General features: G+C 39.5%; 1 protein-coding gene across 1 annotated transcript; it reads right to left on the bottom strand.

Moving 5' to 3' along the window:
- Positions 1-11,091: 11,091 nt before the first annotated feature.
- Positions 11,092-16,941, bottom strand: FOXL3 (forkhead box L3). Its single transcript, XM_075831394.1, has 3 exons — positions 16,835-16,941; positions 15,258-15,426; positions 11,092-11,579 (listed from the first exon to the last, which is right to left on the bottom strand). The coding sequence occupies exons 1-3, from the start codon at positions 16,939-16,941 to the stop codon at positions 11,109-11,111; spliced, it is 747 nt and encodes a 248-aa protein (XP_075687509.1). The 3' UTR covers positions 11,092-11,108.
- Positions 16,942-18,019: the final 1,078 nt, after the last annotated feature.

Below are 18,019 nucleotides of genomic sequence, written 5' to 3'. Positions count from 1 at the left end.
CCCCCTATAGCTACACCCCTGATTTTGATAAAAAAAAAAAAAAAACTCCTAATTTCCCCTTAACCACCCTCCTGCTGGATTTATTTTTTATCTTCCTTTTTCATCTGCTTTCTTTCTTGGTTGTAGTTATTGGCTCATTGGGTCCACTTTCTCCCCATGTATGACCAGTCAGAGGTATCCATCTGACACGTCCTATATCTTATCCGTAGTGACTTTCTACTACATCCCCAGATGCCTCCAGTATAATCATTTTTATTCTCCTCCTTTTTCATGAAGCTCTATGTTCAGTTTACTGACTGATATGTCTCCACTTTTTACATTTATTGTTGTATTTATTTGACAAAATGTGATCAAAATTATTGTAAAAAAAAAAAGCAAAAATATTCAACATTATTTTGCTGGATCTTTTTGGTAGGGACTTTTCTTCCAGGAAATGCAAAGTATTTTTCATCAGGACCCATACAACTGTGGCCTGAATCCTCTTTTACAGCTATAACCTCTATACCACAGATCCTTGTGTGACACATTAATTTATGTTAATTTGACTGTGTGCGGCACGCGGCTCAGCCTGTAACTTTTCTAATAGAAAGTTGGTGATCCGTATCAATCTAGCAGCTGACGTTTGCTCAGGGGTAATACGATATTAATGTTAATATCAGTGATCGATCAGGAGATTTGCAAGAGAGGCATATGAAATTAAATTATAATTGCGCTGGGAATGGTGTTTCCTGGCTCCGACATTTAAATAAGGTCACAACGCCGTGCACCTGTATTATGTTGCTCGATATTAAATGCCATTCACTTGAGTCCCGAACAAGACCACTGCGTGGTTGGCAGGATGAAAAACCACAATCTGTGCCATCACTTTGTGAAAAATGATTGATATCCCATCATAAATCAAATGCCAGCAGTTATATGTGCACATTTTATTACTACATTACAATAATGTAATATATACGGCATGTTTGTGGCTTACAGGCATCAGAAGAAGGCTTTCCTCCTACTCTTTCACACCTTGACAACTCAAAGCTTGACAACTTCATTTGGGTGAGTAGCGAACATGAAGTGTTTCTGTAATGAAATATTAAAGTCCTTGAATACGCAAGGACTTTGCATTACAGTTTCAGGCCGGCTTCAGATACACTAATACAGTCGCATTATAGTGTCTGTTTTACGGATGGTAATCCCGGACCCGCCATGGTTTTACTAAACCTAACTTAGATCCCCATAGAAAACTATGTTTATTTTAGTTTGACTCATAAGGACCAGGTCTTGCAGCCTTATTACGGCTGTCTGAATCCAACCTTAGGCTGGATTTACAAGAGCACATTACGTCCGTAATGGACGGAACGTATTTCGGCCGCAAGTCCCGGACCGAACACAGTGCAGGGAGCCGGGCTCCTAGCATCATAGTTATGTACGACGCTAGGAGTCCCTGCCTCTCCGTGGAACTACTGTCCCGTACTGAAAACATGATGACAGTACAGGACAGTTGTCCGGCAGCGAGGCAGGGACTCCTAGCATTGTACATAAGTATGATACTAGGAGCCCGGCTCCCTGCAGTGTGTTCGGTCCGGGACTTGCGGCCGAAATACGTTCCGTCCATTACGGACGTAATGTGCTCGTGTAAATCCAGCCTAAGGAGAAATCAGTTGTCTTTAATGGTTTTGATACTATTATATACTTGCCAATGCTGTGTCGAGCTTACTTGACTAGAGAGATTCAAAAGGACTTGACCATTATTTGAGAAGCTGCACATTTTTGACTAATAATCTATTAACGGATCGCCCCTACTCATAAAGTGAGTAATTGTGACATAAACGTTACATTAGGGAGTCACTAGTTATGCTGTTTCATATTGTAAAACACAAGGGGGTCCCATCTCGTCATTTCATAGGCTGCTGAAGAGGCTGTGGAGCAGCTCCGTTCATCGCGGGAATGGGGCTAGGTGAGAACAAGGATTTTCTCATTTGTTTGTGTGGCACTATCTACTAGGGGGTGTGTGTGGCACTATCTACAAGCGGCGTGTGGCATTATCTATGAGAAGGATGTTTGGGGCTATCTATGGGGGGGTGTCACTATCTTCAGGGGGGGTGCCACTATTTACAAAGGGGTGTATGGCACTATCTACAAGGGGGTGTGTGGCACTATCTGCAAGCGGGTATGTGTGGCACTATCTATAAGGGGTGTGTGTGGCACTATCTACAAGAGTATGTGTGACAATATGGGAAGGGGGTGTGGCACTATGTGAAGGGGCTGTGGCACTATGTAAAGGGGGCTGTGGCACTATCTATGAGGGGGTGTGGCACTATCTGCAAGGGGGTGTGTGGGGCGCTATCTACAACGGGGGTATGCGGCACTATCCACAGGGGTGTATGTGTCACTATATGCAGGGGGTGTGGCACTATCTACAAGGGGAGTTGTGGCACTATCTACAAGGGTGTGTGAGGCACTCTACAAGGGTGTGTGAGGCACTCTACAAGGGTGTGTGAGGCACTCTACAAGGGGGGGGGGTGTGGGATCATAATAAACTCTCATAAAATATGGAAGGGGGAGATGATCTACATCTTAGCGGCCTAGCTGTATTTTTACATTGCACACAGAGCTGATAAATGTTCATTGTCAGGTGGGGGGGGGGGGCAGTCAAAAGTTCGCTATGGGGCCCAGTCTTTCCTAGTTACGCCCCTGGGTCCAAGCGATGTCAAGGAACCTTTCGAACAAAAAGCGATTGCCCACAGCAGACAACCCCTATAAAGTGGCCACAAACAGAATAGTTAGGGCATGCCCCCACGTGGAGGATTTCCTCCGCAACTGTCCGCATCAATGGCGCACAGAATCTGCGTTGCAGATTCTGCGGCGGATCTGCCCAAAATGTGCAGTAAATTGATGCGGACTAGCTGCTGCGGACTGCGGGAAAAGTGCTTCCCTTCTCTCTATCAGTGCAGGATAGAGAGAAGGGCCAGCACTTTCCCTAGTGAAAGTAAACAAATTTCATACTTACCGGCCGTTGTCTTGGTGACGCGTCCCTCTTTCGGCATCCAGCCCGACCTCCCTGGATGACGCGGCAGTCCATGTGACCGCTGCAGCCTGTGATTGGCTGCAGCCGTCACTTAGACTGAAACGTCATCCTGGGAAGCCGGACTGGAGACAGAAGCAGGGAGTTCTCGGTAAGTATGAACTTCTATTTTTTTTACAGGTTGCTGTATATTGTGATCGGTAGTCACTGTCCCGGGTGCAGAAACAGTTACTGCCGATCGCTTAACTCTTTCAGCACCCTGGACAGTGACTATTTACTGACGTCTCCTAGCAACGCTCCCGTAATTACGGGAGCCCCATTGACTTCCTCAGTCTGGCTGTAGACCTAGAAATACATAGGTCCAGCCAGAATGAAGAAATGTCATGTCAAAAAAGCAAGACGCATCCGCAGCACACATAACATGTGCATGACAGCTGCGGACTTCATTGCGGAATTTAGAATCTCCATTGAAGTCAATGGAGAAATTCCGCAACCAGTCCGCCACTGGTCCGCAACAGACAGAGCATGCTGCGGACACCAAATTCCGCTCCGCAGCCTATGCTCCGCAGCGGAATTTTACGCCTCGTCTAAACGAACACTTCTAAATAGAAGTGGAAGTCAATGGAGAAACGGCTCCTCTGCGGATTAACGCTGCGGAGTGTCCGCAGCGGAATTCAAGTGAAATTCCGCCACGTGTGAACCCAGCCTTAGGAGCATGTTCTCAAAATTGTTAGACTATTATTATGCCTTTATACTGCATGTACATATTGTACAGGACTCCACTAGGACTCTCCCAGACATTTACCCTGCTGCAAGCACACGTTCAATACACTTTTTAATGGAAGTGAATTAATCTGACAGTATGGATTTAGTCAGAAGTTTATCTCAATCTCATTATTGCTCTGCTTATTTATTTATTTTTGGGATGGTTTGAAAATAATTTACATTTGTTATATCTCTTGTATCTTTTGTACTATTATTATGTATTTATATCACGTGCACATATTATACACCATTGCGCTAGTCTCTATTTATCTGGAGCTTATAATCTACAATAACGAAATAACTTAATAGCTAATTATTAATCTTAATTAATAAAGTGCTAATACAAAACAGGCAACACAATTTCTTCTGTTAACTCTTTGTTATATACAGCTCATAATTTGCCCCAACTATATGTACATTATTAGATGATATTGATATGACATTAGGAATAGACATTGGGGGGATCAACAACATGAATGTAGGATGGTAGAGCTCAGCAGAATATAGACAGCAATTCAAAGGGTATTCCCTTCACACAAAGTGATGGTATATTGCTAGGATATGCCATCCCTTCGTGATCGGTGGGGATCCAACTGCCAGGACCCCCACCGATCCTGAGTTTGAAGGGGTCGTAGCGCTGGTTTGGAGCGGTTTCTCCTTCTCACTTTTTCCCTGCACAGCACGTATATGGCTCCTCTCTTATTGATCAAATATTTGTTAAAATATATAAAAACAAAAATCCAGCCCTGGAAAACTTAGGCTATGTTCACACAGAGTTTTTTGATGAGTTTTTTGACGCGGAAACCGCGCCGCAAAACTCGTCAAAAACGGCCTGAAAAATGTCTCCCATTGATTTCAATGGGAGGCGGAGGCGTCTTTTTCCCACGAGCGGTAAAACCGTCTCGCGGGAGAAAGAAGGGACATGCCCTATCTTTGGGCGTTTACGCCTCTGACCTCCCAATGACATCAATGGGAGGCAGAGAAAGGGCATTTCGTGGTGTTTTAAAATCGGCGTGCAGCGAGAGGAAAATCTGCCTCAAACTTCCAAACGGAATTTTGAGGCAGAATTTCCACCTGAAAAAATTTCAGTGTGAACATAGCCTTATAGAAGCTGTATAAGATTAGTAAAACTAGAACTTTCTGCTTTTTTTTCCGGATTAGCGCCAGTCTTGTCCTTGGCTGCGTCTGGTATTGCAGCTTAGTTCCATTGAAGTGAATACTGCAATACCAGTCACAGCCCATGGACAAGGGCGGCACCGTTTCTGATAAAAGGAAGACCCTCTTTTTGAATCTGATAGAAGCTCTTTAACAACTAGGACTACACAGGGTACAGTAATAATGTAACTATGATTGTCTGAGTTAGATTACTACCCCACCTAAAAAAAAAAAACATCTGTAAATATATTTTTGAGCTTTGTTGTTTAATTCACCTAATTCTTATTTATATTGATTTCTAGAAAAGCTGGGTGACAACTAATATGGATACTATTATAACTTCCACAGGTGTCACCCAGTTTTCCTAGAGGTCTGAACAGAAAATCCTACTAGCTTTGCAGACTCTTTAATATACCATCCAGCTGCAGGGATACAAGCAGGGCGTCAAAAAAATAAAATAAAATGGAAAAGTATGCAAATAAGCTCTCCAAAAGGAAGAAAACTGTATCTCTAGTGCCACCTATAGGTGACTACCCTGTAAGTCTATGTCCGACCCTTTATAGAGGGTTAATAGCCATACCAGCGACACTCATCTGTAGACAGCACTGTTTCTGAGTTTTTGCTCCTCATCAGTAGTTGTTCCCTGCACAGCGATGCTCTTGGCCACCTGAAAGTGAATGGAGCTGTGATGCAGTTCCCTGCAATACGATTGGCTGTGAGCACCACAGTGCAGGAGAATAGCATGGGCTACCTGCGTTTGGACCCCCACCAATCAAAATCTTATGGCTTATCCTAGAGTTATGCCATAACATTACAAGATGGGAATAGTCTTTTAATGCACAGCTATACAGTGATACATAACCTTGCTGCATTACCAGGCAGATTTGCTTTTCAGGACAATAGAAAAGGTGGGTGATAACTCTCTATGGCACCTGTATAACCAAGGAAGAGCAGAATAGAATTTTTGACATAAAAGAACAACTCAAGGGTTCGTATTTTAAAATGTAATTTCACAAAAATTTGTTTAGAGAACAAATTAAATGGCAAAATTAAAATTTTTACAATTTAACAAATGACTCAAACATGGAAAACAGACATTCAGATCATGGAGCGTTTCTGTACAATATCAGCAATGTCATATACATCCACAGAGAGATCTAAGACACATTTACAAGGTAATAAGCTAATGCACATTACAGCTAATATCTCTGTGTAACTCTGTCTGGCTAAAATAGTGTGTGTGTGGGGATGGATCCCCTGAAAAAATATGCCCTATGGAGCAGTTCACACTGAGTTTTTTTGGTGTTGATTTTGACGCGTAAACCGAGTCGGAATCAGCGCCAAAAATGGCCCAAATCACCCGCATTAATTTTAATGGGAGGCAGCGGTCTTTTTTTCCCCCAAGCGGCTTTTGTCTTTAGTCATCGCTTTCTGTCAAGTTCTTAAAGGGGTATTACAGTTTCATCAAATTAAGCTTATTTATTGTATCATGAAAAGTTATAGAATTTTCTATTATACTTTGTATTTCAATTCCCCACATCTTTCAAGATCTCAACTTGCTGTCAATTATATGGAACATTCAATGTTTACTTCCATGGAATAAAAATCTATCCTGGTCATGTAATGATCACAAGGGTCCAAGATTTTTATCTTTTGAATGTAAACAATGAAGGTCAAATATGAATGACTAAAAGCAGAGCTCTTGAAATCATGCTTGGTTTTTAATCGGAGGTAAGTGCAAATATGGATATTGGTCATGCGGCTCATGTGGTATATCTAGATTTTGCAAAAGCACTTGGCAGTGTACCAAAGAGTCTTGTACTGAAGCTACAGACGCAGGGACTGGGGGACCATGTATCCACGTGGGTCTAAAATTGATTAAGGGATAGAAAACAAAGAGTTGTTATAAATGAACTTACTCAAAATGGGCTGAAGTCAGCAGCGGGGCACCACAAGGATCTGCGTGAGGCCCAATTCTTTTTAATCTCCTTATTAAGTGGATGGGATTGATGGTAATGTGTCAGTTTTTGCCGACGATACAAAACTTTGTAGGATACTTGAAGCTCAGCTTTATTGTAAAATATCACAGTAAGGGTATGTTCACACGCAGAGTCAAAAACGTCTCAAAATACGGAGCTGTTTTCAAGAGAAAACAGCTCCTGATCTTCAGACGTTTTTTGTGCCACTCGCGATTTTCGCTGCTTTTGTCGCTGCGTTTTTTTACGGCAGTTTTTGGAGCTTTTTTCAATAGAGTCTATGGAAAATGACTCCAAAAACGTCCCAAGAAGTGTCTTGCAGTTAGAAAAACGCTCAGTCGGAACAGAACGCCGTTTTCTCATTGAAATCAATGGTCAGATATTTGGAGTTGTTCTGGAGGCCGTGTGAACATACCCTAAGACCTAGCTAAGCTTGCAAGCATGGGCAAAAACATGGCAGGTGAATTTTAGTTTTGATAAATGTAAAGTAATGCACCTAGGCCGCAGTAATAGTATTAATGCATATACATCAAATTGAATAAAACTGGGGATAACTGAACAAGAAAAGTACTTGGGTACTCTGGTAACAAATAAGCTAAGCAGCACTCAATGTCAGGCAGCAGCAGCAAAAGTATAGGATTTTAGGGTATCTAAAAAGAGAGATAAAAACCTGCGATTTAATGGTAATATTACCCCTCTATAAATCCCTTGTAAGGCCGCATCTTGAATATGGAATTCAGTTTTGGACTCCATATTGTAAAGAGAATATAGGAGAACTAGGGTGGGTTCAAAGGCGGGCAACTAGATTATTAAATGGGATGGGAGGTCTCTCTTATGATGAGAGGCTAGAAAAATTGGGCTTGTTCAGCTTGGAAAAGAGACACCCTAGAGGTGATCTTATTAAAATGTATAAGTATATATGTGTGGTTATGACAAAGAACTAGCACATGATCTGTTCCTTCCAAGGACTCTACTAAGGACCAGAGGACATTCATTGCGTGTGGAAGAAGACATTTCAGACATCAATATAGGAAAGGGTTCTTTACAGTTAGAGTAGTCAAATTATTGAATGTCATACCCCAAAAAGTAGTAATGGCAGACACTATGTCAGTAATGAAAGACGTGTAATTAATTGATTGAGAAGGGTTGAACTTGATGGACCTGTGTCTTTTTTCAACCTATGTAACTGTGAATTGAAACACAAAGTATATTAAAAAAATTATGTCGCTTTTCATTATACAATGAATAACCTTAATTTGCTAATACTGTAATACCCCTTTAAAATGGTATTCAGATATTTCATAGTATCATCCGTTCATAGAAAAGCTGGGTAACACCCAATATGGCCGCCATTACAGCTGTCACAGTGGTCACCTAGCTTTCCTAAAGTCCTGAACAGAAAATCTGCATACTAGTAAAGTCCTACAGGAGCAAGGACATCACAACATAAAGCTGAGTGACAAATCATGCCGCTATATTGACTGACTCAGCTTCTCCAGAAACAGGTATACATAAGAAATAGGTAGAATATATATTTTTCACAGGGACGTGAAGGAGCGAGGAGGTGTTAAATTAAAGTCAATACAACAATATGACACAGTAATATATTTACATAGTAAGACCGTATATAAAGCAAAGGAACACATATATTTAATTGCACAAATCAGATCTTAATGTCCGGCCTCGCATGCTGCCTGCGTTATATTAGCACATTTCTCATTTTAAAATAACCTAGAAAAATAGATGTCTATCTATATAATAACAACATATTTAATACCTTAAATTATATATTTGTTTTACTCTTTGAGAATTAAGTGGTTAAAGTTATTATTTAAGGCTAGATATATATGGGATTTAATAGCTAACAATTTAGGGTGGGTGGAGGTTTACAATGTAGCTCCATTTAAAATCTGAAAATACAGGTGATCCCAATACTGTATCTCCCCTGTCACACTGATATGTGTCCAGGAAGATGGTCGTATGTATGAGGAGGCAGAGGTGTAACTTGAAGCTCTAGGACCCCAATGCAAAATGTGTAATATGCCCCCCGAAATACCATGTGCCATTTATAATACTGGTTTCTTCTTATGGCTATCTCTGCACCCCCTATAGCAATGCTCTAATGGCGAGTTGTTTCAATGTACTGTATTTTAGATCAAGCAGATTGTGAACAGAAATTACAGGTAATTTCTCACTCCAACATCATTGGGAAAATAAGGAATTCCAGGCAAGTGCACAGGCAGGTGTCTTCAGCAGCACCCTCCATTCATTATTAGGTAGGACAGATTTTTAAGGGGTTGTCCACTTTAGACAATCTGTACTTGATATAAGGGTCCCTTGACAATCACAAAGTGTCCTGCTGCTGGGACCCCCGGTGATCATCTGTTAACTGAGGGGAAAACTGGCAGAAAGTGTTCAATTTCCCTGCAGCACCACCACAGGGGAAATTAGGCATTACACAGTACACATTCAAATCAATGAATTACCCATGTAAGGCAAGAGAAGACGGATCCTCCAGAGCGAGAGACACTCTTTGTAACCCCTCTCCACTCTTGCCAAGAGATGGGAATCCTAATTAGGAGACTCCTCATCTATTAACGGAATTCTGCAGTAAAGTATAGGAAAATGTTTTTTTTAAAACTGGGCAAACCCTTTAAGGCCTCATGCACACAGTATTACGGCTTTTTGCAACCTCTGAGTCTACAGGGTCATAATACGTCATCCATAGAAGTCTACGGGGCCCTTCACTACCTCGGTATCCTTGCAATTTCATAAATTTCTTTTGTATAAATCTGAAAGAAAAAATTGTGGTATGCTATATCGGATGTCGTATTGTATTCTCCCCTAAAAGCATTGCTTCTAGGGGAGAATACAGTATGTCATACGGAGCACCATATGGTGGCACATTCAGTATGTTTGCTTTCCCAAGGAAGTCAGAGTGGAAAGTTACCTGAATTTTTTTGCTCACCATCATTGACGAGATATTGAATAACTGTGTGAGGAATTGAGGACCACCTGTGACCTTTTTGCTGCCATGGAGTGGAACATTTTGAAAAAATATTCTTATTGAAAGTTTGCCTCTGCATGGCAATGTACCAAACAAAGTAAATACGCCAAAAAACAAAATTCACTTTTGGTCAGGTTTAAACAGTCCAGTTTTTGATGCACGTTTTGGAGCCAAAACATAACTGAATATACCAACAGAATTAGTATAAAAAATGAGAAGTGTAATACCTCATGCACATGACTGTTGTGCCACTCGGGCCATTTTTGACGGCTTCATGGTCGCACCGATAGTCTTCACGGACCCATTCAGCTTAGCGGGTGAATCGGGTCCGTAAAAAATTATCTGAGTCTCCGATCCGAGGAAAGATAGGACATGTTCTATCTTTCCTCGGATTACTGACGGGACTCATCCAGCGCACACGACCGTGTGCATAAGGCGTAAGTCTTTCCTTTTATAATTTTACTCCCCTTAGCATCCACTCCTTTTTGACCTGCTCTGTGTGTGGTCTATGAGGCTGAGCAACTCTCAAAGCATAGGAGCCGTATAGGTTTTCCTTTCACATGAAGACAGGAAGAGCCAAGCTTACCAAGGAAAGATCAACATTTCCTCCAGAATAGGTGCTTAACCCACAGGACAGGTGGTATTTTTGTTTCATAATAAATCTTATTATTTTATTATTTTTTTCAATTAATTACATTGTTCATTTTATTAATTTACTTTAATCAGTCCTTATCCGGGAACCTATGTTTTTTGACAGAACTCTACTTGCCAGTCTATGCTGACTTTCAAGTAGGCTTCCTTGGCAATAAGCTGATCACAAAGTGTCCCCCTGCTGGGACCCCAGTGAACAGCTGTAATCTGTGGGGAAAGCTAAAAACAAATGTTCAAATTCCCTGCAGCGCCACCACAGCGGAAATTAAGCATTACACAGTGGCCATGCATATCAATGTAATGTCCGTGTAATGCAGGACAGGACAGGTCCTCCAGAGTGAGAGACACTCTTTGTAACTTCTCTACAATAGACAAGAGATTAACAACCCCTTTAAAGACCTTTAGCCCATTTTAGCCTTTGTTCATATTATTTTATACCACAATACAAATTTTTCATTCTAAATGACCCAATAAATCTATAGAGATAAGGAAATTATTGAAGATAAAAACCTAAGACGAAGCTTCCATGTGTTAAATGTCATAGACTCCAGAGATGGAGGTTCCTCGACTGTGAGTCCAGAATATGGAATTTGTTGTCAAGAATATTATGTTGGGGTCTCAGAACCGGTAAAGGGTCTGGAGATGATAAAATGTAATCAATACTAAATTTGATCTCTTCTGTTTTTCCATGGCATGAGCTTGTCTGACTCTGTCTGGTGGAGATGTGGCTGGAGAACATGATGTCCGAGTCTACCGGTTTGGTTCTTGGCTCAGTTCTGTTTTCTTGGCCAGGCGCCATTTGTTCTGAAGATCCTATTAAAGAAAATTCTCCAGAATGATGGTTTTTAGTCAGATTTTGTTTTCTGTCTTTTTGGGATTTTTTCATATTTCTTCTCCTCCTTCTCCTTTTATAATTCCCGTTTTCAAAGAGGTCAAGCATCGACTCGCACCCAGAAGCAAAAGACCAGTAGTTCCCCTTCCCCTTGTCATTCCCTTCTGTCCTTGGAACCTGTAAATATATAGAACATGCTGTCAAGATTCTGTATATAGATAAACCATATGATAAGACTAGTCTGTATATCAAGTAATCCGAATCCTGAAATTTGTTTCAAAAACTGATGGAATGCTTGTGGATCGTGTTTCAAGAAATTGACCATTCACTTTTTGATAAAAATAATTTTGACAGTTGTGAAATAGGTACAACCACAATATAGGTAACTTGTTCTTGTTGATTCCTTCTTTTGACTATTTATATTTATTGCCACACTGTTTTCCACATTTTAAAGACATTTTTAAGAAATGAACAATGATATTTACAGTTACTTTGGGACAGAAATGAACATAATGGTACTTTTATTGTGGAAGGAAATAATTTTCTACATTCATTAGACTTAATGCAGCATAATATCAATCGAACAGTATAGTGGGCTTTCAAAAATGTAGTCAAGTAATAAAACAAAGTGAAATATAGTAGAGATGTAGCAGAGCTGAGTTTCTCATTTGGTCGCTTAAGGGTATGTGCACACACACTAATTACGTCCGTAATTGACGGACGTATTTCGGCCGCAAGTACCGGACCGAACACAGTGCAGGGAGCCGGGCTCCTAGCATCATACTTATGTACGATGCTAGGAGTCTCTGCCTCGCTGCAGGACAACTGTCCCGTACTGTAATCATGTTTTCAGTACGTGACAGTGGTCCTGCAGCGAGGCAGGGACTCCTAGCATCGTACATAAGTATGATGCTAGGAGCCCGGCTCCCTGCACTGTGTTCGGTCCGGGACTTGCGGCCGAAATACGTCCGTCAATTACGGACGTAATTAGTGTGTGTGCACATACCCTAATATCTCAGGCAACTTCTTATAGCTTAAGAAATGTACCTTCGATCTGGACACTAAATGGAATTGTCTGGGGAAGGTGATTTATATTAAATTGGTGTAACCCTTTAAACCTATAATGACCAGAGTATTTCAACCACCAGACATAGTTTAGCAAATTTAAGTTTGTACTACTTTAGGGGCTGTAACATTTTTTATTTTTCAAACTATCCTATCGATTGATAATTTTTAAATTTTAGCATCATAGGGTTAAAATGCACAGAAATTGGAAAATAGTGGCAGGTTTTAACATTTCAGTTGCAATAAAAAAACAATAATAAAAAAAAGTGTACATATATATATATATATATATATAGATAAAGATATCTATCTATATATATATATATATATATATATATATATATATATATATATATATATAATTGCACATTTTAACCCTCTCAAAGGGCAGAAAATTCAGTCCTTTATGGGACGTTCTAACTACATATTTATGTTTTACAGTTGTATATTTTTTTTACCTGTTACTGGGTTTGCTATGGGACAGTTCAACGCCTTCTACCAGCTATTACAAAAGTTCTAGTACTGACACGAGAGGCCATTTAGAAGCACCCTCATAAATATTGACAATAGGAAACGACTTTTTCCTGGTATTTTCATTTAAGATTTTTATTCCCAGTTTTGCTGCCTTTTTGGAGATTCATAGATGTAGTAGGGCTGAATTTGTTCTGCAACAGAGCTGACCCTGCCATTTAACACAATGTACCATGATATCAAAAGGATATGCCATAAATGACTGATAGATGCAGGTCCCACCTCAGGGATCCGCACCTATCTCCAAAGAGGGGGGGGGGGGGGGGGGGGCTAGCAACCTCAACTCACCTGGTGAGGTGACTACTGGCAGCCACATCCAGGAAGAGAATCAGTGCAGAGGTGGCTGGGAATACAGGGAAAAAGCAGAGCTCACATAGCTCAGAGATATAGAAATTTCAGATTTCAGCATCTACAGTCCCCTTGATATTAATGCAAGCACTGTGCCGTAGCTCGGAGATATGGAAATCCCTTAATGAAATGAAGGTGGGGTCATAGTTCATGGATGCTTCTGACTCAATCATTATGATGAACATACACTTTGGGTATTTCGGGGTCACCTAAATGATTGCAAGTTCCCCCTTCTTTGCTATCCAGTCCTACATCGCTCCCTCTGTTTAACCTCTTGCTGTAATAACATGTCCATAGGGATGTTATGTCACAAGAGTCTGGCAGCCAATCACAGGCTGTCTCCATGATATAGCTATGGACGGCACGTGACTGTGGCGACCTCGTGATTGCTTGTTGCAACTTGTGACTTATTTTCCATAAGTATGAAATAAACAGAAGAAGCAGCACAGGACTGGACGAGGCTGCAGCGCAATAAAGCATCTTCTGAATATGAGTGTATGGTAGAGTTTGATAGGTCTCATGCATTACGGCCGTAATATGATTCCATACAAACCTCGGCACCTATACACACAGTAGTCTATGGGACCATACTGTAACTCTACGTGCCTCTGATTTCATACAGATACATACAAAATAATTTTTGGACACTGCTTCTAGGGGAGAATATTTCGCAATACATTACCATATGGAGCCCCCATACAGCCGCATACAGAGTGCCTACGGCTCTGTAGTATGAGAATGTAGGGACTCCTTGTGCTCTGTACAGACTCCGTGCATGCGGTCCTATCAGCAGGCCTAATTTTTATATTTTAGGCAATTTTTCAGGCTGTAAAGCCCCTCTAATATGCAGCATAGGATCCTCGTTTCGTCCCATTTACTTACAGGGTCAAGTTATCCATGACATCAAAAGTATAGTGTCACATTTCTGGGCAAGTTTAATAGTTTGTAGGGAAAGTTAAAAAAATATAATACCACATTCCTAGTAAGGCCTTATTCACACGGCCGTGTTCGGTCCGTGATATACAGACCACATGTGGGATGCATTTCCCAGACCGAAAACAGTACAGGATAGTATTCCCGTGGGGAGGCAGGAACACCTAGCGTCATACATAACTATGATGCTAGGAGCCCGGCTCCCTGAACTGTGTTCGGTCCGGGAAATGCGGCCGACATGCGGACTGTATATCACGGACCGAACACGGCCGTGTGAATAAGGCCTAATTGTAGCGAAGATCCCTGATTAACAAACTATGGACAATCTTTTTTTATGAATTCACTGATAAAAAACATGCCCCCTACTGTAGATTATAAGAATGTTACAAGTGACCATATAAAAGTATAAGACTGCAGGATGAGCGCATTTATACAGGTCACAGACCTTCGAAGTGACTCCTAATATTCTTTATAATAGGTGGTACATTATTTCTTATAATACACATCTCAGCTGCTGCCACCATTGATTGATTGATTGAATGGTTGATTGAATGGTTGATTGAATGGTTGATTGATTGGAAACTCCCTTATCCTTTTTTATAAATAAGTTCTGCAGCATCTGATGTGTGTATTATGATGTTCTGCAGCAGCTGGGCACTTTACACACTGCAGCGGCAGAAGAACCTCTTTTTTATAAGGAGAGGGGACACTAATGTCCAAAGTCCAAATTAGTTCATTGTATAATTTCCCTTTGGTACAATACAATGCACTTTTGAGATGTAGCAGAGTTGAATTTGTCATTTAACTTTCTAGAGCTGCATTAATATTGCAGTGTGATAACTCTCTGAGTTACATAGTAGGTTTACCTATAGTCCTATGGAAAACCAAACCACAAACAACAAATGGTGATACCATGATGAGTTTTGCCCAATGGGAAACTCAGCTCTGCTACATCTGCCAAATTCAACTTGTTCTTACCTTAATAAAACAGCTGTTGAGAGACAGGTTGTGTCTTATGGAGTTTTGCCAGGCTCTTTGGTTTGATCTGTAGTATGGGAATTTTTTCATGATAAAGTCATAGATACCAGACAGGGTAACTTTGCTTTCAGGACTTTGTTGAATGGCCATAGCAATCAGTGCGATGTAACTGAAACACAAAGAGATTTAACAGATAAGGAACAATTCCTGACTGATATGAGTTGGGTTGTATCTACTGTACCTACTGTTATCCACTTTCTGGAATCTGTAGCTCTACAGCTATTGTGGAACTACAACTCCCAGCCACAACTGAGATTAGGATCTCTCACTATGCACTTTGCACTACAATTTAATATGGTGACAACTTCTACATATAGTATATCATAAGAATACAATGTAATATTACAAGATGTAGCAGAGTTGAGTTTGTAATTTGGCATAGGTACTAGGACTGCAGGTAAACTGAACTCTGTAAGTTATCATAAAGAAATAGTTAATTGACAATTTCAGCTCTGCAGCATCTAACACGATAATATTATCTCATGTAACAGAATAGGATCAAAACAAACTTATGTAATTGGGGCAATAACAATAAAATACTCAAATACTAAATAAATTAATAATAATAATAAAAATTGCATACTAAATAATTTAATAATAATAATAAAAATGTCATACTAAATAATTTACACTATTGACAATCCCTATAGATGTAGTGAGATAAGTTTTATAATTTGTGAGGAAGTAAAATAACGATTTTACAATATAAATAAACCATGAGCAGTATATTATTATGGAAAAATATTGAAGGATATTGCTTTATTATTAATATTATTATTATTATTATTATTATTATTATTATTATTATTATTATTATTATTATTATTTAGAGAATATAAATTATTTGGTATGTTTTATATGCCACTGTAAATTCCAATAATATTTATACATTTTTATTTATTTTATTGTATTTTTTTATTATTATGATTATTAGGATTATTAATAATAATCTTCATTATATACAAGAAGAAAAGAGACTATTTTTATGTTGTCTAAGTCACTGTAAATTATTATATTTATTGTTGTTGATTAATATTTATTATTTTTATTATTAGAATTGTTGTTGTTTTTGTTGTTATTATTATGATACTTTGCTATTATTAGAGATTATTACACTGTACTATTATATTATTCAAATTTCTTTAGAGGCCTTTATAAATTATTTTTTTTAATTATTATTTTATTTTTTATTACTTTTATAAAAAATATTGTTGATTAGAATTGAAAGAATATATATTTTCATCTGTGTTCTATACGCTACTATAAATTATTAATATTATAATGATAATCATTTTACTCTTATCATTGCTCTGAAATTATTATTAAATAACAAAAAAACTAATAATAATTATTTAAAGTAGACATACCCATACAAGAGAGATTATTTCAGCTTTAATATAGGCTGCTATCATTTATGACAAATTTTAAGAAAAAGATACAGCAACTAAAAGGAACAACTACTTGCAAAAATATCGGCAAACTAAAAAAAAAAATATTGCGGAACTAAATCTTCTTACCTATAGGCCGGTCTGGTACACTTCTTCTCCTCGTCCGAGCTGCAGGTTGGATACTCATCTCCATCATAGTTAAAGCAATTATATGGGTACTGAGTATGATCGAACATAGTGCAGGTCCTTGAATAGGGATCTAATGTGGCTTCTGTATTTGTGCCGGGTCCTGTTTGTTCCAGCTCCTGTAAAGGAGGGGGGGGGGGGGTGAGATGCTCTACTGAGCTCTGGTCTCCCAATGTTCTCCCCTCCCTCTGACTTGAGTATGAGGTTATTCTCTTGAAATTCCTGACTCCCAGACAGCTAGTCTGTTGGGATATTTTGTTTTGCATCCAATCTGGTTATAAGGAAGGCAGAGAAAATCTTGATTAAATTCGTTGGGTCTATTGTGAACCTTTGAACTTTTTGACTTTGAATGTTGCTCTTTGGGTGGTCCTGATGTAGACAGAGAAGATGTTGGTGGTGGGAATAAATATTTTTTCCTCTAAATAAGCAAACAAATGTGATCCCGTCAATACATATATGAAAAACATTATTTTTATAGACTTTATAAAATAGACGGAGGCGGCTGAGCTACTCTCTAATAAAAGAGCATCCTTCGCAGGTACCCACGTCAATCGCACACAGTCACAAGCTCTGATGTTTCCCGGGTTGTAATAGATAGCAATTCCATTTCTTTTAATAAGAAGGCAATAAGAAGCAATATTTTCAAAAGAGAACAGAGCTGTAGATATGAAGGACCGCTGTCAAGAAGCGGAGTAAAAGGAAAATAGCTGGAGGCCGCAGAGCTGCCTGTGTGTGGGCTTTGATCTCAAGGATGAATTAGTCTTAATAGCCTTTCCGACTTCGTATCCAAAATTGTAACAATACGACAGGATTTGTTCTTCTCTTTGCTGTGTTTATTGGATGTATCATGTAAACAGCTTTACCGGACCTGTTAGAAACTAAAATAGGTGAATAGGAGATGATAAGGCAATGCGATAATTTTCCAGGACCCGTGCCAACCATTAGTCGGGCAGAGAAAGGGGGAGAGGAGACATAGAGAGTTGTTTTACACTGTGATGCTTTTGTATAACGTTGTAGCATTTTGGAAGGTCAAATAAGTTCTGTAGACTCATTTTTGGCACATTGTGTTTTGCGGCAAGCGTATGGCATACAATGGAAGGCATGTAGAAATTTGGGTAAGGATCACTT

The sequence above is a fragment of the Rhinoderma darwinii genome, chromosome 6 (genome assembly GCF_050947455.1).
Source record: "Rhinoderma darwinii isolate aRhiDar2 chromosome 6, aRhiDar2.hap1, whole genome shotgun sequence".
Classification (NCBI taxonomy): domain Eukaryota; kingdom Metazoa; phylum Chordata; class Amphibia; order Anura; family Rhinodermatidae; genus Rhinoderma; species Rhinoderma darwinii.
This window is presented reverse-complemented; position numbering and strand designations above follow the sequence as displayed.